This window comes from Pleurodeles waltl, chromosome 4_1, assembly GCF_031143425.1.
Source record: "Pleurodeles waltl isolate 20211129_DDA chromosome 4_1, aPleWal1.hap1.20221129, whole genome shotgun sequence".
NCBI classification, from domain to species: domain Eukaryota; kingdom Metazoa; phylum Chordata; class Amphibia; order Caudata; family Salamandridae; genus Pleurodeles; species Pleurodeles waltl.
This window is the reverse complement of record NC_090442.1, coordinates 882,175,388-882,200,298: the sequence shown is the minus strand read 5'-3', so window position 1 is coordinate 882,200,298 and position 24,911 is coordinate 882,175,388. Positions and strand designations below refer to the sequence as shown.

At 49.0% G+C, this 24,911-nt stretch overlaps 1 protein-coding gene across 1 annotated transcript in view; it reads right to left on the bottom strand.

Moving 5' to 3' along the window:
* The window catches only part of MOV10L1 (Mov10 like RNA helicase 1), a 933,047-nt gene that overhangs the window by 777,634 nt on the left and 130,502 nt on the right, over nt 1–24,911 (bottom strand). Inside the window, exon 6 of the mRNA XM_069227566.1 lies at nt 11,928–12,071. Coding sequence (XP_069083667.1) covers nt 11,928–12,071 — 144 coding nt within the window. The remainder of the gene's footprint in view (nt 1–11,927; nt 12,072–24,911) is intronic.

Here is a 24,911-nt window from a genome sequence, read left to right as displayed (position 1 = left end):
GACGGGCTACCAGTCGAATTTTATCGAACCTATCCTGCTGTAATTTTGCTGCGACTGTTGGAAATACTTCATGAGGCGCATAGTGAGGGCCTTCTCCCAGAGAATATGCAGGAAGCATTGATAGTCATGCTACAGAAACCTGGGAGGGTGGCTGACAACCCGGGCTCCTATAGACCGTTATCCATGCTAGATGTTGATGTTAAATTATTAGCTAAAGTTTTGCCCTTTTGTTTGAGTCGAGTGGTGACACATTTAGTACAGGGAGATCAATGCGGATTTATACCGGGGAGGGGGACTCATATGAATATACGGCGCTTAACACATAACACACAAGACTTGTGACTCTACGTTTCCCGCAGCACTGGTGGCTCTTGATATGGAGAAAGCGCTTGACACCTTATCCTGGGAATACTTATGGGAGGTGATGCGCAGGATGGGCATAGGCCCCATCTGTCTTGGGTGCGTCTTTTGTATACAGGGCCTCAGGCGAGAGTGCGTACGGGGGCAATAGTATCAGAGTCCTTTGCCATCGAACAAGGCACACAGCAGGGGTTCCCCTTGTCGCTACTGCTGTCCGCGTTGGCTATGGAGCCTCTGGCAATACAACTACAGTCTGGGCTGGATAGGTGGGGCATCCGTGTGGGGACGAGAACGCATATAATATCACTGTATATAAATGATGCCCTGGTGTACGTCACAGACCCGGAGTGAGCGTTCCCCCTCTTGTTGGGTATGATGGACTTTTTTGGGCAGGTGTCAGGCCTCCAAGTCAACAGACACAAAACGGTATTATTCCCGATGGCAGGTCTGTCGATGATGGCGGCGCCAGAGTTACCCCATTTGGGTCTGTCCTGGGAGACTGAGTCCTTTTCATATTTAGGCATTCAAGTGACGCACTCCCCACAACTGCAATTTACTTTAAACATGGGAAGAGTACTGCAGGGCCTCCGCGCCTGTGTTCATTTCGTGACCTCTCTCCCATTATCAGTTATGGGTAAAATTGCACTTAGTAAAATGATCGTTCTTCCTCGGTGCCTGTATGTTATGCAGAATTCACTCTGTGAGCTCCCTCTTTCACCTATTCCGGCAGCTGGATAAACTGCTATTATCTCTAGTCTGGGTGGGCAAAAGATGTTGAGTTTGCATGGAACTCTTGAAGTTGGACTTGGTTAGTGGGGGTCTGGGACTGCCAGACCTCTATTTATATTTCTTAGCAGGGTTGCTAAAGTATGCAGTCCAGTGGTGTGAGGACACTTCCAATTGGGAAAAGGATTTGTTAGCTGTCTCTGTCTGTGTGGAGCGCCTCCCGCATATACTAATGGGTGGCTCTAGGGTTCCGCAGGTATCGAGAGCTTGGGAGAGGGTGGTTGTGCGGGTTCTGCGCAGGGCCCCGTACGCATGCCTGCTTTCACTATGGTGGATCCGACCCTTTGTCAAGGCCGCTGAGGTGATGGATTTTGTGAAGTAGCACGCAGGGGGTTGTAATAATGCAGGTGACTTATACCACAATGGCACATTCATTACGAGGGAAGAAGCGGAGTCCCTGTTTGGAGTGGTTTGGGGGCTGTTCCTACAGTATGCAAACATTTTGCAGACGGCCAGAGAGATTTGGGCGTCCTTTCCGGAGGAGACGGCCGAGTCCCACCTCCTGGTGACACTTCTTGACCCTGGAGGTGACCGCGGTTTTCTGTCCCGTACTTATAAAGCTCTCCAAGGTGACAGGCTAACTGGTACGCAGGGGAGCAGGGGATGCCGGGAAGCTGACCTGGGAATGGCACTCACAGATGGGGAATGGAACAGAGCCTGTTCACTGGTGCAGGACGCGACTAGCAATGCTCGATTTAAGTGGACACACTTCTATTACTTGCATAGAGCATACCTGACACCTAAACGCTTGCATAGAATATCCCCCTCAAGACCTGACACCTGTGGCCGTTGTGGGGTGCCATCAGCTTCATTTGATCACATGGCATGGGTCTGTGGCTCTGTCCAACCCTTTTGGCGGCAGGTAGTGGAGGCACTGCAGGAGGTGATGGTTGTACGAGTGCAGGCAACGATGAAACACTGTTTGCTGGGCCTACTCCCCGTACCTAAAAAGGGTCGTAAAATGGCGTATAGATTTGCACAGCTGGAGCTTATCTTGACGAAGAGACGTACTGGGATCCGACAGGCTAGCCCGCACGTGCTGCTTGGCTGAGTCACTTGTTTGAATGGGCTACCGCAGAGGAATGTCACCTATGAAAGGTTCGAGTGGATGAGCATGCTGACCGTGACTTGGAGCTCTGGCGTGCCATGATTAATGAGTTATCTGGTGTGCCAGTTAGTGAGGGGGAGGACCCCTTAACAAACGCTTCCACTTGCTGAGCTCTGGCCATAGTTAGGCCATTCAAGGAATTAGTTTGGGGGTTATGGAGGCATAGCTATGAGTTTTGGGGTTTTATGGTGGGTGTGTTTCCAGGGTTGGCTTTTGGTGTGAGGATCGTCATGAGTGGGCCTCCTCCTCATCTTAGTCCCTGACTTGTATATGGACTGTGGTCCGGGTGTCCACCCCTTGGCCACGTGTGCGTGATGCCTTCGATGCCAGATGGACATTCGTTGCACTGTCTTCTGTTCTGTCGGTGCTCGCTATAATCACGGTGTTCTGTTTGTTTGATAGTTAATGTAATGAAATGTACTGCGCTGAATTTGTAGAGGTTGGCACCGCTAAACAATGTACCTACTGAGTCTGCGGTGGTTGGGTTCGACCTAGTCTAGTACCATAAATGTTTTATTTCTCTATGCTTACTAGGTCAGAGCACAATGTGTGGACTCGGGTTGGGGTCTCAAACTGGTACAGCCATTGGCCGGTCGGCTGACTGTAATTTCCCTTTATATGTAATTTGCTATAATGTAGTGCATAGTTATATGTGTTCTTTTCTATGCACAAATAAAGAGTTGAAAAAAAGATTCAGAAGTGGTTGGAGCAGTGGGTGGTAATGGTAATAGTAGTAGCTCAAATTCCAGGTGTAATATCGGACAAGTGTGATAAGAGACAAATTATCTTGTTTTCGCTATGGCATTGTGAATCATTTGGCGAGTTCTTCCCAGAGTCCTGCGGTTGGGAAGAAGTGTAAAAAATGTTGCAAGTTTGGACATTTTGCTCATGTGTGCAAAGATCTTAAGAAAAACCGTAGTACTGTGAAAGGAAAGGTGGCAAGTATGAGTGGTGGTAAATGTGATGAGTGTTGGCACGTTGTGAGGAAGAACATAGAGGAATGGTTTTGTCACTCAAGAATGGTGATGGTGGTATTAGACAACCAAAGTGTATGGTACAGATAATGGGGAAGGATTTTTTGTTGATGGCTGACTCAGGATCACCTTGGACGATTGTTACACAGGATTATTTTGAGCAAGTATTTGAGAGTGTTTGGAAGATGTCAGATGTGAGGGAACCTGATATACTAGCTGAGGGTTTTGATGGTTCTAGCATTTATGTTATTGGTTTTGTGGAGACAGAAGTTATATTTCAAGATAGATTTGCTTTGATAAAGTTGTATGTAGCCAAGAAAGGAGTTAATGTCTTGGAGAGGAGAGATCAAGGGAAATTGGGAATTATATTCAATCCAAAAAGTAAAGAACCTGTTTTAGCGTTGGAGAGTGGTGTGACGCAGGAGTGGATTGTGTCGAAGTTTCCCCAGGTCTTTTCCAACAAATTGGGGAAGTTACTAAACTATAGTCACAAAATAAAGATTAAGACTAATGCCAAACCTTTGATGCAAAAGATGAGGAATGTACCTATATGTGTTAGAGAGGAACTGAAACACATTTTGTTGGAAATGGTTAAAGAAAATGTAATTGAAGAGATTCAATCGTCAGAGTGGGTTTCTCCAATTGTGTTAGCCTGGAAGGCTGACAAGTCGTTGAGGTTGTATGTTGACTTGGGGGCAGGCAATGCCAATATATATTGTGAATTGGCATCCTTTTCCAAATATTAATGAGGTGATCAGCATGTTAGAAGGAGCAAGCATTTTTGCCATGTTCGATCTGAGATCGGCGTATCATTAAATTGAACTTACGGAAGATTCTAGACATCTTACTGCGTTTATCACGCCACAAGGGTTGTATCAATTCATTTCAATTCAAAAGAATGCCATTTGGACTAGCATCCGCGGCGTCGGTGTTTCAGAGAGCTATGTAACACTTGTTCAAAGATATGGACAGATATGTGAAATGTTTCCAAGATGATATTCTGATATTCTCTAAGAATGAAAGTGAGCACCGAGAGCATGTGGTAAATGTGTGTGAAGTATTAAGGAGGAATGGTTTGACTTTGAAGGAAGGGAAATGCTAATTAAGTCTGTGGAATATTTGGGTCCCACGTTGTCAGGAGAAGGTGTGATCCCTAAACGATCATTGGTGGAAGCTATTGTGAATGCAACTGCTCCTGATAATCGTGATAAGTTATCATTCACTGGTCTTTGTGAATATTATAGAAAATTCATTGAAAATTTTGCAAAAAGATGGAACCACTAAGGGAACTTGCACGCAAAGGTGTTCAGTATGTCTGGACAGATAGACAGAAATCTGCATTTGAGAGGATAAAAAAAGAAATTGTTCATGCTCCTACTTTGCGACCTTTTTGTCTGGGTGCGCAATGTGTTGTGACTGTAGACACTAGTATGTATGGGATTGGTGGTGTGCTGTCACAGTGCTTTGGAAAAGACAAATGGAATGTTTTGTTGCTTCTCGTACATTGACGGATGCGGAAAGGAGGTATACTGTGATAGAAAAAGAATTGTTGTCATGTGTTTGGGCAGTGGAAAATTTTGGGAATTATATTTGGGGTTCAAAATTTATTCTGCAAACGGATCATAAGTCATTAGTTGGGATTTTATCTCCAGATGGTGGGGGGAAATGCTACTGCTCGTATTGCCAAATTAATTTCAAGATTGCAGGAGTATTGCTTCAAGGTTGATTATGTACCTCGGAAGAGCAATTTTGTGCCAGATTGTCTATCACATCTTCCACAGGATAATGGAGAAGTGGTTGATGGGTTTCGCAATGAGCTTGAGAATGATGTGATATCGGTTGTGTCTGATTAAATAACTAATGAATTAGTTGGTATAAAAGAGGAGGTGTGGAAGAAATGTGATGAGGAGGCACATCCTCCTCATCACATTTCTTCCACACCTCCTCTTCTACATTCCTCCAGAACACATTATTGCAAGAAGTTAAAAATTATTTGCGGTGTGGTTGGCCTGATAAGAAGAGACATTCCGAAGGGTTCATTGTGTTGTACTGCCATTTGATGGAGTTTGTTTTGACCAATGACTTTGTGTTTCACCACTGCGCATATTAGTTGCTCAATGTTCACCAGTAGCACATGGTATGTTTTGTTCAGTTTAGCCGCCTATTGGCTTTGACATGGCATTAGCCATTACTTTCAGTTTACCCGCCTATGGGCTTTGACATTGCATTAGTCATTACATTCTGTATTCTGCCTATTGGCTTTGACATGCTGTATCCAGTCTAGCCGCCTATTGGCTTTGACATTGCATTCCTATTGGCTTTGACATTGCATGCCTATTGACTTTGACATGATGTATTCAGTTTAGCTGCCTATTGACTTTGACATGCTATTAGATATTCTGCCTATTGGCTTTGACATGATATCATATATTACATTTTGTATTCAGCTCCGCTGCCTATTGGCTTTGACATGATATTATATATTGCATTTTGTATTCAGCTCAGCTGCCTATTGGCTTTGACATGATATTATACATTGCATTTTATATTCAGCTCAGCTGCCTATGGGCTTTGACATGATATAAGACATTGCATTTTGTATTCAGCTTAGATGCTTATTGGCTTTGACATGACACTAGACATTGCCCATTGCCTTTAACGTGGAGTTAGACATTGCAGTTGAGAATCCAAGCTGTATTTTTCCAAGCTGTGTTTTTGCACAAGAGAACCAAGATGTTTTTCTCACAGTAGACTAGACATGATAAGAGAGAGTACATGGGTGTTGTTCTCTCTGCTTGAGCTTGGGAACAGGAGTAGTCTTGGAGACCTGGCCAGTCTCCAAAAGGCTTGCTCAGTTTCCCAGGTCTGAGAGGAGGGGGCACACCTTTGTAACGAATGTAACAGGCTGCAGAGAGTCAGATTCGAATCTGCCGGACCTCGTGCTGGAGCTTGGCGCCAGCTGCCAGCAATCCCGTGTGGGTAGATGAATCTCTTTCTCGCGGCTGACAGGGGTCATCAGCTTGCAGACCTTAGAAAGATGAAGCTGTAGATAGTTCCCACACGGTGAAGTATTTGTTTTGCTTTGCATTCAATATCTTATAAATATAACCTGCTGTGTATATTGCAAACTGATATATTTTGTTTGATTAACGCGGACTTGAAAGCTACTAATTCGTCATTCATAAATATTGTGGTTGGGGAAGAATTAACAACAATAAAAGTCTTCTTTGACCTCAGAAGTGCATTTCTGTTGTGTTATGTTAGTGCTTAGAAACTAAATAAGAGGAAAGCACTACAATTGGTACCAGGAGTCGTGGGGCCGGTCATTAAGAGGTGATTAAGAGGGTGTTGACGAGTTGGTAGATTTCTAAGTGCACACTTTAAAAGTGTAATTGTTTTTGTTGTTTGGAGAATTACAGAAATTGTTTTTTTTGGAGAATCACAGTAGCACGGCAGACCATGTCTGAGAATACATGTGTTGATAAACTGCCTGATGGTGCTAAGAAAAACTGTGAATTGTTTTCTGTTTGGGGAATTACAGAAGAAAATACATGTGTAGCTAAAATGCCTGATGGTGTTTTGAGAAATAATTCCTGTTGTACATATGTAGAAAACGAGTCTTTTGGAAGTAATGATGACAGAAAGGTCTGGATACCTTTATCTGCTTACAGAGAAATGCAGGAGAAATGTAGGAAGTTGGAACATGAAAATAGGAATTTACGTGAGCAAATTAGCCCGACTGAAAGTTATAAAAAGGCTGTTTTTGAAGAATCTTTCTTGTCCCATTCCAGTAATGAGGGGGTTAAGACAGCTCCGAGCTGCACTGAGTTTTCGTGTGAGCCAGGGTTTTTGGCAGACAAAATGCATTCCTTAACTGATAACACGGACGAGAGAGACCAGAATGTGATTTACGAGTTACCGTTGCAAAATGCACAAGTAAAACGAAAGATTTTAGAGCAAGAGCCGACTTTCATTAGCTTGTTTGATTTTTGGAAAAAGAATAGCCCTCATTTGAGAAAAATCCTAACACTTTTGTATATGGTCACTGTGAAAAATTATATGCAGTTGCGCGCTTGTGATTTGGCAAATGAAATAATGCAAACTTTAGGTTTCTGCGCAGTGCAAGAAGGAAATACTTATGTACATTTAAATCATGAACAAGGAAAGAAAATAGTGCCCCTAGCTAGAATCATACAATGGATCTGGTATTAGCAAGACAGGGCTAGAGTACCACAGATAAAAGAGTTACCAATGAAGTTGAATGCACCATTTGAATTCGTGTCCACTGAAGATAAAAAGCATGTTTGTTTTACTAATGATTCATTGACTGAAATGTTGTTTTCTGGCACTGTAGAAGGAACAGCGTTGTATAATGTGTGTCAGATTTTAAAGCAAGAGCTACGTGAGATGTGTCATTTTTACGCTGATTTTTGGTTCATTGCTAATGTTTTAGCACCTAACTGGTTCAATTACCTTGCAGATGTTAATGAGAAAAATTCAGAGAGGGAAGTGTTCACCCAGAATTCTGCCTTAGTGGGGATGCTTAAGTGGGTGCCCCAGAAATGTGAACAGCTGAGAGAAGAAGCCACTTACAGGTGGGCAGAGATGAGAGAGATGCACATTCCCCTAGTTTTGATAAAAACTGTGCAGCACGCACAAAAGCAATCTGTCATGCAAGCAGTCACAGAGCAGTTGGGGAGAGGAAAGTTACCAGATCAGAAATGGCAAATTGATCAGGTTTTAGGGAAAGTGATTGCTGCAAATTACCAAGGAAAAATCGAAATTATGCTGATACCTAGAAAAGAATCTGATTTATTCATACAAATTGGAGACAGAATGGCCCAAATTGACAAAAGTGCAGTGAATGGAGGTTTGGTAAAGAAGGAGTCTGCCCCAGCCCTTCTGACAGTGCAAGAAAAGGGAAGCTGTGGCGCAGCAGATAAAAACCTCAGTGCTGATGTGTGGGCTGAAGCCCCAAGTGATCCTCCAGAACCTGCAGTGAATATAACAAAGGGCCTCAAAAACGTCCTGCTGATTATAAAACAGGGAAAGGAAGAGGAAGGGTGCAGTTTAAATGAAAAATGTTATTTGCAAGAAAAGTCATACTTGTTTCTTTTGCAGATCCTACCACGTTTCGCCACTGTCCCTGAGTGTGCTGTGTGGTCCCCCCTTCCGGTGTGTGCGTGTGGGGTCGGGGAAGGGACCGAACCCCCAACCTGAACCTGGCTGAGTAAAATGCCAGCACCATGGATCCATTTTGCGCAAACTGCGCCTTCAGTTCAAGTTCAACTTGTTTGATTGCATTCTTCCACTGGAACTAAGCTGTGTGTTTTTTTTTTTTTTTCCCTTCTCGTATGGAACTCTGACTTTTGCTTATCTTCCAGCAAACCTTTCAGGTGGACCGTGCATCTTTTACATGAGTAGAACTCATGCCACATCAAATTGCTAACACTGTTGAATTAGAGACTCATTCAGAGAAAAAAAAAATTGCTCAGTCTTTTCTATGTAGATGTATCTGATGTGAAAGGTTATGAGATCAATGTGTTAATTCACTTCTATTGCTTTACAGGGATTGCTTTGATATAATGTTTTTTTTGTGCTGATGTTTTTTGTTTTTGTTTGAAACAAGAGATATGTGAAACAAAAATTCATTGGTCAAAGGGCGGAATGTACTGCCATTTGATGGAGTTTGTTTTGACCAATGACTTTGTGTTTCACCACTGCGCATATTAGTTGCTCAATGTTCACCAGTAGCACATAGTATGTTTTGTTCAGTTTAGCCGCCTATTGGCTTTGACATGGCATTAGCCATTACTTTCAGTTTACCCGCCTATGGGCTTTGACATTGCATTAGTCATTACATTCTGTATTCTGCCTATTGGCTTTGACATGCTGTATCCAGTCTAGCCGCCTATTGGCTTTGACATTGCATTCCTATTGGCTTTGACATTGCATGCCTATTGACTTTGACATGATGTATTCAGTTTAGCTGCCTATTGACTTTGACATGCTATTAGATATTCTGCCTATTGGCTTTGACATGATATCATATATTACATTTTGTATTCAGCTCCGCTGCCTATTGGCTTTGACATGATATTATATATTGCATTTTGTATTCAGCTCAGCTGCCTATTGGCTTTGACATGATATTATACATTGCATTTTATATTCAGCTCAGCTGCCTATGGGCTTTGACATGATATAAGACATTGCATTTTGTATTCAGCTTAGATGCTTATTGGCTTTGACATGACACTAGACATTGCCCATTGCCTTTAACGTGGAGTTAGACATTGCAGTTGAGAATCCAAGCTGTATTTTTCCAAGCTGTGTTTTTGCACAAGAGAACCAAGATGTTTTTCTCACAGTAGACTAGACATGATAAGAGAGAGTACATGGGTGTTGTTCTCTCTGCTTGAGCTTGGGAACAGGAGTAGTCTTGGAGACCTGGCCAGTCTCCAAAAGGCTTGCTCAGTTTCCCAGGTCTGAGAGGAGGGGGCACACCTTTGTAACGAATGTAACAGGCTGCAGAGAGTCAGATTCGAATCTGCCGGACCTCGTGCTGGAGCTTGGCGCCAGCTGCCAGCAATCCCGTGTGGGTAGATGAATCTCTTTCTCGCGGCTGACAGGGGTCATCAGCTTGCAGACCTTAGAAAGATGAAGCTGTAGATAGTTCCCACACGGTGAAGTATTTGTTTTGCTTTGCATTCAATATCTTATAAATATAACCTGCTGTGTATATTGCAAACTGATATATTTTGTTTGATTAATGCGGACTTGAAAGCTACTAATTCGTCATTCATAAATATTGTGGTTGGGGAAGAATTAACAACAATAAAAGTCTTCTTTGACCTCAGAAGTGCATTTCTGTTGTGTTATGTTAGTGCTTAGAAACTAAATAAGAGGAAAGCACTACATGTGTTTCATAGGGTTAAGGATGAGTTAGAAACTGAGAATGAGTTGCTATTCAAAAATGGTAGGTGTGTTCTTACTAAAGGATTGCAGGAGGTAATTTTAAGACTGGCCCATGAAGGTCATCCTGGCATGCATTCTATGAAGAGGCTAATTCGTACTTGTTTCTTGTGGCCAGGGTTGGATAAAATGGCAGAGAGGGTTGTAAGAGAGTGTGGTGTGTGTGTCAATGCGGAGAAGATGTTGAGGACTGTTCCGGCTCCTCTTTTGCCGGTACCCTGGGCGGATTTGCCCTGGCAAAAGTTAGGGTTTGACATTTCGGGTCAGTTTCTTTTCCTTCCTGCTGAAGCTCGTTTTGCACTAGTGTTGATTGATTATTACTCTAAGTGGTCAGAGGTAAAGTTGGTTTCCCAGGTTACGTCGGTACCATTATTGAGTTTTTTAAGGAGGTGTTTGGTGCCAGACAACGATATCCTGAAGTATTGATTTCTGACAATGGAGTTCATTTGGTGGCAAGAGAAAAGAAAATAATTTTTAAGTATAGTAATATCAAACATGTCACTACTCCCCTATATGAACCACAAGAAAATGGTCAAGTGGAAAGATTCAACTGTGTGCTCAAGGAAAGTATTGCATGGGCACGTGGATTTGGTGGACAATGGAAGGAGAAGTTAAGAGAAAAGTTATGGCATTATCGCATAACGCTGCAAAGTACTACTAAGGTTAGCCCTTTTAGATTACTTAAAGGAAGACATCCTGTGTCTAGGTTTTGTCCGTGGTGGCTCAAGAAAAGACTAAGCAAAGAGTGGGATAGTGTGTGTTTGGAAGAGGTCAAAGAGAGAGTCAGAAGGAAGCAGGAAAAATTCAATGAAACTTATGATAGTAAATGGAGAGTGAAGGAGCCTGATATTAAGGTGGGTGATTGGGTCAGAGTTCAAAAACTAGGGTTTGTGAGGAAAGGTACTTCTAAGTTTGGAAGCGCTTTGAAAGTAATAAAGGTGCATAATAAGAGTATTGTTACTCAGGATGGGAAAGTGTATAATGTGAGAAGAGTTGCGAAGTGTTGTGAGGATGTAGGCAGAAGTGATGTGGAGTGTTTGAGTGGAGGATGTTTGGGAGGTGAAGGGTGTAATAGTTATATTTTCAAAGCTGGGGGAAGTGTTGGTATGCCCTTGGGGGAAAACTTAACAGGGTGTGGTGTTGAAAATGGGTATCATGAACGGATTGATGTGGATGATGTACGGAGTGATGAAGTATCCTATCATGAAGACGTCAGTATTGAAAGTGATACTGTGCTAAACAGAGATTCTGTAGCATCACGTGTGAAGTCTGATGCAAGAACAAGATGTAAGCCGGTCAAAGACATTGTTTCAAACTTATAATTTTGTGTTGTACACAGTTTTATCTGTATTATTCTTAGTTCATTTTATGCTTTGCTAAACAAAGGAAATAAGTTGTATGTTGGCAATTTGGAATGTTGAAGGTGGAATGGGAAATGGAATGTTGGAGCGAAATGGAGGAGATTCTGGAAGAAGGAATGTGGTCATTTGATTTTATGCTGGACGTTGAGGGGACGTTGGAGAAGATGTACTGTTGTGTCTTCTTGATTAAACACACATCTTCTTTATTCCCGTGTGTTTTTTTGGGGGGATTTAATCTGTTATTTGGGTAATAAATAGAAATCCAATCATTTTGGTACTATATAAATTAGACACCATAAGCTAAAGTGAAGAGGATGATAAAATGAGTGTGCAATTTGTTTTCTTTTCAACAATGAAACTTACTCTATCCAAATGGTCATAGACTTATTTTCTCCTTGCTTGACAGGACCAAAGTGAGTCATTCTTGTAACCTCCAGTCCTCCTTTATTTCTTAAGAGATTAGTCAGACACTGATCACTCTGGCTTTCTTCATTGGATGCAGATAACCTGCGGAAGGCACAGAAAATATGTTGCTTACCATCTTGTCCCATAAAGCTTTAATATGCCCAAATGCTCTATATATTGCAGAGGAAAGTGCAAAGCAAGTCAAAGTTAACTTCACACTGCTAATTATACAAAGACAATGAGTCGACCCAGTGAGACTGAGAACACCTTTGAAAATGTAAAAGGCATTAACCATATCCATTTTCATTAGGCGACAACCGTTAAGTTCAATATATGTCTAGCAACACGACTTAGGACCCAAACAAATGAGCACACAACTGTATGTGCCCTATGTCCACATCCATCCTCTAGCCTAGCATTTCTTGTCTAGATTTCCAAAGGTAGCAGCCAGGCAATACTTTCTGATAATCATCTCTTATGCATAGTTCAACTAAATAAAATCTATAGTCTACAAATTGCACTTATTGAAACAAAAATGCTATCTCTAGTACATCCCAATTCCGTCTGCTTAATTGTGAACAATGCTCAGTCGGAAATGGATATTTGGATTACTCTATATTCTGTACATTCTGGGATTAACAAGGATATTTTGCAAAAAGGATATTTTGTAAATTCTGTAGTCACTATTTAACTTATCTAGCTCCCAAGTGCTTTGTCTACCCCAAATAAAAACATCTCATTCAAAAGCGTATACAAAACAATATTGCTTCACTCTAGACCCAGTGTTGCAGACAAACCACACAACAGACCCCGTGAACCCAGACTGGTTTGCAAATTTATTGCCAAACATTTATAGAAAACTTAATATGGCAAAATGATGTAACAAGATTTGGCTTGCAGTGACAAACACTACTTTTAGCTTTTGGAAAAGTAACAGAAAAGAAGATTTTACTATATATAGGGGGTCATTACAACATTGGCGGTAAAAGCCGCTTACCACCATGCAGAAGACCGCCAACACACCGCCGCGGCCGTGGAATTCTGCCACCGCTATTATGACCGACATCCCAAAATCCGACACAATTCAGACACCCACAGAAGTCCGCCACACCAAAGGTCAGTGATAAACTGGCAAAAACAAAACCTCCACCGTCACGCCAACAGAAATACGCCCAAGCTATCACGACACACGAGTCTTTCAACCGCGGTATTCCATTGGCGGTACACACCGCCGTGCTCAAAATACACACACTTCTACAAAACACCGCTACATTGGACAATTCCAAATACACACACCTGTGACACATACATACACCACACCCAAACAATATAAAACACACACCCACATCACCCACAAACCCCTACTACCAAAATTTCCGAAAGAAGGCCAGAGAGAGACACCACCATCCACAAACTAGCAGCCACAGGCACTCAACACCATCACCCACACAACTTCCACGCACAAAACACCACACACCACTACATATCACCACACTTATCACCACACACACCAACCCACACACCACCCCATGGCACGGCAAAGACACCCCAGGTTCTCGGAGGAGGAGCTCAGGGTCATGGTGGAGGAAATCGTCTGGGTAGAGCCACAGCTATTTGGAGCACAGGTGCAGCACACCTCCATAGCTAGGAAGATGGAGCTATGGCAAAGAATAGTCGTCAGGGTCAACGCAGTGGGACAGCACCCAAGAAATCGGGACGACATCAGGAAGAGATGGAACGACCTACGGGGGAAGGTGCGTTCGTTGGTCTCAAGACACCACCTGGCGGTACAGCGGACTGGCGGCGGACCCCCACCTCCTCCCCCACAACTAACAACATGGGAGGAGCAGGTATTGGCTATACTGCATCCTGAGGGCCTCGCAGGAGTCAGTGGAGGAATGGACTCTGGTAGGTCAAACCTTTAACTATCACATACCTCCACCCTCGCCCCCTCCCCTATCACTCCAACTCCTCACAAATGTACTAATAACACAAACCACACATCCCAACACTAAGCCCTGCATGACACAACAAAGCATGGACACCCATCACTAAAGCATGCCAACTGCACATACCCATAACACCCCCCTCAACCATCATCACACAAGCCCCCACACAGGAATACTAGCACTGGGGTACACGGTCACCAACCCATTGCACACCATGACACACACAGATGCAATAATCATGCTTTTACACCCCTGCAGGACCACTACCCAACGTCACCAGACAGGAGGGTCCAGACATCTCCACCCCACCCACAGAAGAGGCCCACAGTGATGACACCAGCTCTGTCCAACTGGATCCAGATGACCAGCCCGGACCATCGTGGGCCTCGGGACAGTCGGTTCCCCTCACCCAGTCACAGCCCACCACAGACCTTCCACCATCTGGTAACACCAGCACAGCACCCACCCAGCGGGCCCATAACCTCCGTGCCCAGGACACGGCAATCAGCTGTTTGTCCACCCCTACAGGGAACCCAGGATAACCCACCACCCCAACAACAACAGGGACCTGGGGGCAGTGGCAGTGGGCACACGGTCCAGGGGACGGAGGCACAGGAACACAGGGGAACTGGGAGGGCTGCCGTGCGACAGGGGGCGGTCAGGCCAAGGGAACCCACTCTCCATGAGGCCCTCTCCTCCATCATGGGAGCATACAACCACTCCCAGGAGACGATGGCAACGTTCCTGGCCAAGTTTCAGGAGACCCAGCGCATGCAGGAGGAACAGTATTTGGGGTTCAGGGAGGAACTCAGAACCATCAGAACCATCGTAGGGGTGCTTAAGGAAATACTTAACACCAGGAGGGACGCTGTGGCACTACAAGGGGCCCCTGACACTAGCATGGACGATGAACTGCCCACCACCTCCGCCGGCGCTAGTGGACAGGAGGCACCGCCACAGGACCACCACACCAGCACCTCCCCCCCCCCCCGCAGACGGAGAACCACCCCGCAAGCGGTCCCTGAGATCCAGGAACAAGACAGAGCACGATGCCAAGAAATGAGACCAACCTGATTGTCATCCTACTGTCCCATTTTGTCACCCTGTCCATAATTAAACTGCCCCAGCTCCACTTCCTATGCCCATATGGGCAATGCACCTGTGAGACTAATAGACTGGACTCTGCCATGGACATTCCTCCACCATCACCCCTCACCATTTTACAACCCCCTCCAATATTGAGCACTTCAATAAACACCCTTAAAGCACAAAACAATCTGGAGTCAGTCTGTGATTTCGAAATTGTGTAATAGCAATGACAGTGACAAAATGCTTTTTCAAATGTAATGTCAACATACCTATGTCAGACAGCTCTAGTCCATAAGGAATCTAAGCAGATGACACATGTTGGAAACCACACCTGTGAAACCGCAAGGGAAATTTACAACTCAGTGACCATAAACTGGTTGAAATCGACAGACAGGATAGAGGTAGAAGTGTTAAAGTACTTGAAGTAGGCAGGAATGTTTTCTCACCTGTGTGTCACTGGAAATATTGCTGGATGACGGAGTCCCTGTTGTCAATGTCTTCTTCCTCTGCTTCCTCCTCATCACTGTCCACAGGCTCCACAGCTGTCACAACACCGCCATCTGTACCATCCTCCTGCAGAAAAGGCACCTGTCGTCACAAAGCCAAGTTGTGAAGCATGCAGCAGGCCACGATGATCTGGCACACCTTCTTTGGTGAGTAGAATAGGGAATCACCTGTCATATGGAGGCACCTGAACCTGGCCTTCAGGAGGCCGAAGGTGCGTTTGATCACCCTCCTAGTCCGCCCATGGGCCTCATTGTAGCGTTCCTCTGCCCTGGTCCTGGGATTCCTCACTGGGGTCAGTAGCCAAGAAAGGTTGGGGTAACCAGAGTCCCCTAATAGCCACACCCGGTGCCTCTGGATTTGACCCATCACATAAGGGATGCTGCTATTCCGCAGGATGTAGGCGTCATGCACAGAGCCAGGGAACATGACATTCACATGGGAGATGTACTGGTCTGCCAAACATACCATCTGTACATTCATCGAAACGGTTCCGGTATACCTGTTCACTCCTGTGGGGGGGGACCAGAGCTACATGGGTCCCATCAATGGCACATATGATGCTGGGGATATGTTCAAGGGCATAGAAGTCACCTTTCACTGTAGGCAAGTCCTCCACCTTAGGGAAAACGATATAGCTCTGCATGTGTTTCAGAAGGGCAGACAACACTCTGGACAACACGTTGGAAAACATAGGCTGGGACATCCCTGAAATGGAGCAATGATAGCATCTGCACTTGAGGGGGGATTCCTGTGGGATGGCGGATTGCGGACATCAGGTCAGGCTCCAACTGGGTACACAGTTCCTGGATTGTGGCACGGTCAAACCTGTAGGTGATGATCAAACTTCTTTCCTCCATTGTCGACAGGTCCACCAGCGGTCGGTACACAGGAGGATTCCGCCATCTCCTCACATGTCCCAGCGGACGGTGCCTACGAATGACAACAGCGACCACAGAGTCAAACAACTCAGAGGTATGTACCCACAGTCTACACAGAACACCATTCATACACAAAATGTGGCCTGTATTTGTGTTGTGAGACAAGGCCTAGGTATGTGTGACGCAGTTGGTAATTAGGCCATGTGGGCCCCTGAAATGGCGGCTGCCTGACCTCTAAACTGGGACAATGGGATGTGAGGTAACTGCGCTGGTGTTGTACACCGTCGCGGATTGCGGTCGAAGACCGAGGCGCAATGCTGCATTGGTTAACATTGGACCGCCATTTTCTAGCTGTTGAATCACTCGATACCTGATCTTCGACAGGAGAGGACCTACACTGCAAGTGCTGCTGTGACCTCGGTCTGGAAGAGACAATGGCTCGTGCGTCTGGGGAAAGGGCCCCTGCCTTCACATCGGAGGAGTTGGAGAAGCTCGTCGATGGGGTCCTCCCCCAGTACACGTTACTCTACGGTCCTCCAGACCAACAGGTAAGTACACAGGGAGCATGTTGTATGGGCTATGCCTGTGTGGAGAGGGCTGGTTGTAAGAAGGAAGGGGGCACAGTTCTGCGTGCATGAAGGACTGTGATGCATGTGCCACATGGCAAGGGTAGGGATGTGGGCCACTCACCTTGACGGTGCAGTTGTTAATGACTTCTCTTCTTCCCCTGTACATGTCATGTAGGTCAGTGCCCACCAGAACAAGGATATTTGGCGTGCCATCGCCAAGGACGTCCGGACCCTGGGGATCCACCACAGACGGAGCACCCACTGCCGTAAAAGATGGGAGGACATTCACCGCTGGAGCAAGAAGACGGCGGAGGCTCAGCTGGGGTTGGCCTCCCAACGTGGGAGGGGTGCCCGTCGAACCATGACCCCGCCCTGATGTTCCGGATCCTGGCGGTGGCCTACCCTGAGTTGGATGGCCGCTTGAGGGCATCACAGCAGACACAAGGGGGTGAGTACACCATCATTCAGCAGACTTTGCACGCAGTGAAGGTGTCTGGGTGGGGGAGGAGGGCTGTGGGTTTCTCTAGGCCAGGGCGAGTTCCGTAGGCTAGGCCCCTCCGTAATGCAGGCCATGTTGCCCCCCCACCCCACCTCTGTAGAGTGCCAAGTACAGGTATTCATGCCCCTGTGTCATCTATGTGTGTAGATGTCGTCCAAAGCCTTGAAGGCCATTTCCCAGGAATTGCCTCTGTAGAGCCCAACAGTGCGACGTAGTGCAGGGGGCTGCTGTGTCTGTATTGTCTGCCAACGGTAGTGGTAAGCCATGCACTCAACCTGTCTTTCTTCTGTCGTTCCCCCCCCCCTTTTTGTGGTCTTCCTGTTCTTGTGTGCATTAGCATCATCAGGCGGAGGTACAGTGGCACCAGAGCACGAGGGAGCTGCATCCCACATGGCCATGGAGGGCCACACCACAGACTCAGAATACACCAGTGGGACGGAGGGCAAGGGGAGAACCACAGCGGTCACAGGATCTGCAACCAGCGGCATGGACTCATCCTCCGATGGGGCTCCCTTGTGGTGGCGGCAACATCTGTGCCCCCCACTTCTACAGGTACAGCCGCCACCCCCCCTACCAGCACCGCCCTCCCAGCAGCCCCTCAGCCTTCGCCCTGTGCCCGCTCACCCAGGAGGGTGGGCATCACCTTCGCCCCAGGCACCTCAGCCCCTGCCACTGTCACCTCTGCTGCCCTCAGTGAGGAGGCCATTGACCTCCTCAGGTCCCTCACTGTTGGGCAGTCTACCATTTTGAATGCCATCCAGGGTGTAGAAAGGGAGTTGCAACACACAAATGCATTCCTGTAGGGCATCCATTCTGGTCAGGCTGCCCTTCATCGAACCCTGCAAACTCTGGCCTCAGCACTGATTGCAGCCATTGTCCCTGTGTCTAGCCTCCCCCTCCAACTTCCTCCACCCAGACCCAATCCTCTGTACCTCTGCCTATCCCAAGCACACCATCAGACCAGCCTGCACAAACCTCAACACACAAAGGAAGCTCAGGCAAACATAAGCATCACACATCCCACAGGCACTGACGCAAGCATCACACACATACAGACACACCAACATCCACTGCCTCCACTGTGTCCCCCTCCTCGTCATCTCCCTCCTCCCTCCCAGTCTCGTCTATACTCACACCTGCATGCACTACCACTACAGCCACTACGTCCCGCACCAGCACACCCACCACCACACCCTGCTCACGTGCAGTCACCACCCCCACTACCATTTCCACGACCCCTGTGTCCTCTCCCAGTGTGTCTGTGACGCCCCCTCCCAAGATACACAAATGCAGGCACACACCCACCCAACAGCCATCCACCTCACGACAGCCTCCAGCCCATGCACCTGCACCCCAATCCACAAAATTTACACCTCCTACAACCACCACCTCTTCCTCCACTCCCAAACCCCCTCCAGCTACCCGTCCCAGTGTCTCCCAAAAACCTTTCCTGTCCTCCCTTAATCTATTCCCCCCCGTCCAACTCATAGGTCCCGTACTAGCACCTCAGCCCAAAAATCTCCGGGACCAGTGGTGCCTGTTGTTACAGGTATGTGCAGTGCACCGGCCACCAGGCCAGCCAGTGTGGCATGGAGCCACAGCACAGCCAGTCCCCCCCCCCCCTGTGAAGCACCAGAAGTTGGACAGTGCCAGGCGGGAGAGGGGGAAGACTCCAGCCAGCAAAGCCGCTCACAGGGGTCCCGGGGAGTGTCGACTCAGCTGTGACTCCTCCCAAGGTGGGGAAGGGGCAGAAGAAATCTCCAAAGTCTGGGAAGAGCAGCACGGCGGAGAAGACCACCATCATCCCCGCTGCCCAGGAGGCCTCCGCCAGAGTCACTGCCCAGGAGGACACCGCTAGCCCCATCGTCACTGCCCAGGAGGCCACCGCCAGCCACAGCCCAGCTGGCCAGGAGGGCCCCGCAAGCCACAGCCCAGCTGACCCATAAAGGACCGCCAGCCACAGCCCTGCTGGGCAATGAAGGTCGCTCCCCCTGCCGCTGCAGCTCCTCCAAGTTCCCGAGTTCCTGTGTTCCTGAGACCCACCTAACTGTAAGTACCCCCCTCCTCCCAGCCCCTCGCCCTGCCCCGCGCCACTCACCTTCTCTCCTGCTCCTGCTTCTTTTCCTCCTCTCTGTCTCTTCCTCCTCGCTCCCCCTCTGCAATCTTCTTCTGTGTTCTTCTGTTCTTCTCTTCTGTTCTTCTGTTCTTCCCTTCTGTTCTTCTGTGTTCTTCCGGTCTTCTGTGTTCTTCTTCTCTGTTCTTCTCGGTGCTTCTGTGTTCTTCTTCTCTGTTCTTCTCTGTTCTTCTCTGTTCTTCTGCTCTTCTGATCTTCTGTTCTTCTGTTCTTCTGCTCTTCCGGTCTTCTGTTCTTCTGTTCTTCTGTCTTCTGTTCTTCTGTCTTCTGTTCTCCTGTCTTCGGCTCTTCTACCTCCTCCGTCTTCTTCCCCCGAGCCTGCCCTCCTGCTCCTTCCTCATCCCCCTCCCTCACTCGCCTCCCCCTCTCTCACCCCTAGCTAACCCGTTCGCTATCTACCTCCCTCACTCCTCCTATCTTCCTATCTCTCTAGCTCCCTATCTAACTCCCCCACTCTCCACCTCCTCCTACCTACCTATCTGTCTATCTATCTATTTCCCTATCTATCGACTTCTCTATCTATTTTCTCTATCTATTTCTCTATCTCTCCCCCCCCTCCCGCCACCCCCTCTACTACCTATCTCCCTATCCTCTCACTCTACCTCTCTCCCTCACCCACCTCTACAACCCCCCCTCCCCTATCTTCACAACCCTACTCCTATCTCTCTCCCTAATCTCCAAACCTCCTAACACTCACCCTCCTCCACCCTAAACCCCCTCCCCCAGCTCCTCTCACTCTACCTGTCCCCCCCCCTCCCTCGCGCTTTCCCGCCGCGACCTCCTGCACGCCCCGCCCCCCAGCTCCCATTCGCCCCCAGCTGACCCCTCCCCCCCCCTCCTACCTCTTATGGCGGCCGCTGCGCGACAGTGGTAGCGACCCTTGACCCAAGGGTAGGTCGCTCCCCCTGCCGCTGCAGCTCCTCCAAGTTCCCGAGTTCCTGTGTTCCTGAGACCCACCTAACTGTAAGTACCCCCCTCCTCCCAGCCCCTCGCCCTGCCCCGCGCCACTCACCTTCTCTCCTGCTTCTTTTCCTCCTCTCTGTCTCTTCCTCCTCGCTCCCCCTCTGCAATCTTCTTCTGTGTTCTTCTGTTCTTCTCTTCTGTTCTTCTGTTCTTCCCTTCTGTTCTTCTGTGTTCTTCCGGTCTTCTGTGTTCTTCTTCTCTGTTCTTCTCGGTGCTTCTGTGTTCTTCTTCTCTGTTCTTCTCTGTTCTTCTCTGTTCTTCTCTGTTCTTCTGCTCTTCCGATCTTCTGTTCTTCTGTTCTTCTGCTCTTCCGGTCTTCCGTTCTTCTGTTCTTCTGTTCTTCTGTTCTTCTGTCTTCTGTTCTCCTGTCTTCGGCTCTTCTACCTCCTCCGTCTTCTTCCCCCGAGCCTGCCCTCCTGCTCCTTCCTCATCCCCCTCCCTCACTCGCCTCCCCCTCTCTCACCCCTAGCTAACCCGTTCGCTATCTACCTCCCTCACTCCTCCTATCTTCCTATCTCTCTAGCTCCCTATCTCACTATCTAACTCCCCCACTCTCCACCTCCTCCTACCTACCTATCTGTCTATCTATCTATTTCCCTATCTATCGACTTCTCTATCTATTTTCTCTATCTATTTCTCTATCTCTCCCCCCCCTCCCGCCACCCCCTCTACTACCTATCTCCCTATCCTCTCACTCTACCTCTCTCCCTCACCCACCTCTACAACCCCCCCTCCCCTATCTTCACAACCCTACTCCTATCTCTCTCCCTAATCTCCAAACCTCCTAACACTCACCCTCCTCCACCCTAAACCCCCTCCCCCAGCTCCTCTCACTCTACCTGTCCCCCCCCCCTCCCTCGCGCTTTCCCGCCGCGAACTCCTGCACGCCCCCGCCCCCCAGCTCCCATTCGCCCCCAGCTGACCCCTCCCCCCCCCTCCTACCTCTTATGGCGGCCGCTGCGCGACAGCGCAGCGGGCGCGCGCAGCGGGCATGCCGCTGGCGCGCCGGAGGCGCGCCAGAGGCAAGCCCGTCTGCGCCCGTCCGCGCCTGGCCCGCGCCCAGCGCCACGACCCCTGGTCCCCAGCTCCCCCAAGCCCCGCTGATCCACTACGACCCCACCACCCTCCACGCCCTCAACCCAGGGCGCTCCAAAACCTGCTTCCTAGCTCACCCCAAACGCACCCATGGACCCTTCGCCTGCAACTCCTGCAAACGCATCTTCCACCACGCAACTACCACGACCACAAGCCCACGCGCCATCAACCACCTCAAGTGCATCCTGATCAACGCTCGTTCCGTCCACAAGCACGCCGTTGAACTTTGGGACCTCCTGGACTCCACAGCCCCGGACGTCGCCTTCATCACGGAGACATGGATGAACGCCTCCTCTGCTCCAGACATCGCTACCCGCCATCCCCGAAGGCTACAAGATCTCCAGAAAAGACCGCACCAACCAAGTAGGAGGAGGTGTCGCCATCATCTTCAAAGACTCCATCAGCGTCACCACCTCCACCGAAGACCCCCCCCTCGCCGCTGAACACCTGCATTTTCAGATTTGCACCGACCCAAGGACCACCCTCAGAGGATCCCTCGTCTACCGTCCTCCCGGACCTCGCGCCTCTTTCAGCGACGCCATCGCCGACTTCATCTCCCCGCACGCCCTCGCCTCACCGGACTACATCCTCCTAGGCGACCTCAACTTCCATCTGGAACAAAACAACGACCCCAACACCACCACCCTGCTCGACAACCTCGCCAACCTCGGCCTCAAACAACTGGTGAACACCGCCACCCACATCGCCGGACACACGCTCGACCCTATCTTCTCCGCCAGCAAACACGTCTTCTTCAGCCACACCTCTGCCCTACACTGGACCGACCACAGCTGCGTCCACTTCACATTCCGACGCGAGACCTCCCACCTCCGCACTCAACCCATCCCTCGTCGACAGTGGAACAAGATCCCTGAAGAGCAACTCTTCTCCGCTCTCGCCGCCAACCAACCCACCCTCACCACCGACCCCAACGACGCAGCTCTCAACCTCACAAACTGGATCTCCAACTGCGCTGACAACCTTGCTCCCCTCAAACGCACGCATCGACAGACCAACACCAAAAAACCTCTCTGGTTCTCTGACACCCTCAAAGAATCAAAGAAAACTTGTCGTGCCCTTGAGAAGGCCTGGCGCAAGGACCACACCGCTGACAACATGACCGCCCTCAAGAACGCTACACGCGAACACCACCACCTGATCCGCACTGCCAAAAGGAACTTTTTCACCGACAGACTAGACAAAAACAGCCACAACAGCAGAGAACTCTTCAGCATCGTCAAAGAGTTCTCCAACCCCAGCGCCAGCGCCAACGCCGTCACGCCCTCACAGGATTTGTGCGAATCCCTCGCCACTTTCTTCCATCGCAAGATCAGCGACCTCCACGACAGCTTCGGACACCAGACCCAACCATACACCACTGAACCCGCTTCCCCGGACATCACCCTCAACAACTGGACCCACATCAACACGGAAGAAACCAAATCCATCATGAACTCTATCCACTCCGGCGCCCCTTCGGACCCCTGCCCGCACTTCATCTTTAACAAAGCCGACGACATCATCGCCCCGCACCTCCAGACCGTCATCAACTCTTCTTTTTCTTCTGCTACCTTCCCCGAATGCTGGAAGCACGCTGAAGTCAACGCCCTACTAAAGAAACCTACGGCTGACCCAAGCGACCTGAAAAACTTCCGCCCCATCTCTCTTCTACCTTTCCCAGCCAAGGTAATAGAAAAGACCGTCAACAAACAGCTGACCACCTTCCTGGAAGACAACAACCTGCTCGACCCTTCACAAACCGGATTCCGAACCAACCACAGCACGGAAACCGCCCTCATCTCAGTCACAGACGACATCAGAACCCTGATGGACAACGGTGAAACAGTCGCCCTCATTCTCCTCGACCTCTCGGCTGCCTTTGACACCGTCTGTCACCGCACCCTAATCACCCGCCTACGCTCCACCGGGATCCAAGGCCAGGCCCTGGACTGGATCGCCTCCTTCCTCGCTAACCGCTCCCAAAGAGTTTACCTCCCTCCGTTTCACTCAGAACCCACCAAGATCATCTGCGGCGTACCTCAAGGCTCATCGCTCAGCCCGACACTCTTCAATGTCTACATGAGCCCCCTCGCCGACATCGTACGCAAGCACGACATCATCATCACCTCCTACGCCGACGACACCCAACTTGTACTCTCCCTCACCAAGGACCCCGCCAGCGCCAAGACCAACCTACAAGAGGGTATGAAGGACGTCGCAGATTGGATGAGGCTCAGCCGCCTAAAGCTGAACTCTGAAAAAACGGAAGTCCTCATCCTCGGCAACACCCCGTCCGCCTGGGACGACTCCTGGTGGCCCACGGCCCTCGGCACCGCACCGACCCCCGCAGACCACGCCCGCAACCTCGGCTTCATCTTGGACCCTCTTCTCACCATGACCAAGCAAGTCAACGCCGTGTCCTCCGCCTGCTTCCTCACTCTCCGCATGCTCCGCAAGATCTTCCGCTGGATCCCCGCCGACACCAGAAAAACCGTGACCCACGCCCTTGTCACGAGTCGCCTGGACTACGGCAATACCCTCTACGCCGGGACCACCGCCAAACTCCAAAACCGCCTGCAACGCATCCAAAACGCCTCGGCCCGCCTCATCCTCGACGTACCCCGCAACAGCCACATCTCCGCACACCTGAGACACCTGCATTGGCTCCCAGTCAGCAAAAGGATCACCTTCCGTCTTCTCACCCACGCACACAAAGCCCTCCACAACAAGGGACCGGAATACCTCAACAGACGCCTCAGCTTCTACGTCCCCACCCGCCCCCTCCGCTCCGCTGGCCTCGCACTTGCTGCCGTCCCTCGCACCCGCCGCTCCACGGCGGGTGGGAGATCTTTCTCCTTCCTGGCGGCCAAGACCTGGAACTCCCTCCCCACCAGCCTCAGGACCACCCAGGACCACTCCGCTTTCCGGAGACTCCTAAAGACTTGGCTGTTCGAGCAGCGATAACCCCCCCTTTCCCCCCTAGCGCCTTGAGACCCGCACGGGTGAGTAGCGCGCTTTATAAATGTTAATGATTTGATTTGATTTGATTTGATTTGAAGGACCGCATTGGCAAGGACCGCTGAACAGGCCAAGGACCGCTGAATAGGGCAAAGCCCGCCATAGAAAGCACCGCTGAACAGGTCTGACACTGGCAACTCAAGCAATGCTGAACAGGCCAAGGACCGCTGAACAGGGCCAAGGACCGCTGAACAGGGCAACGACCGCCATGGAAAGCACCGCTAGCCCATTTGCGGCACGG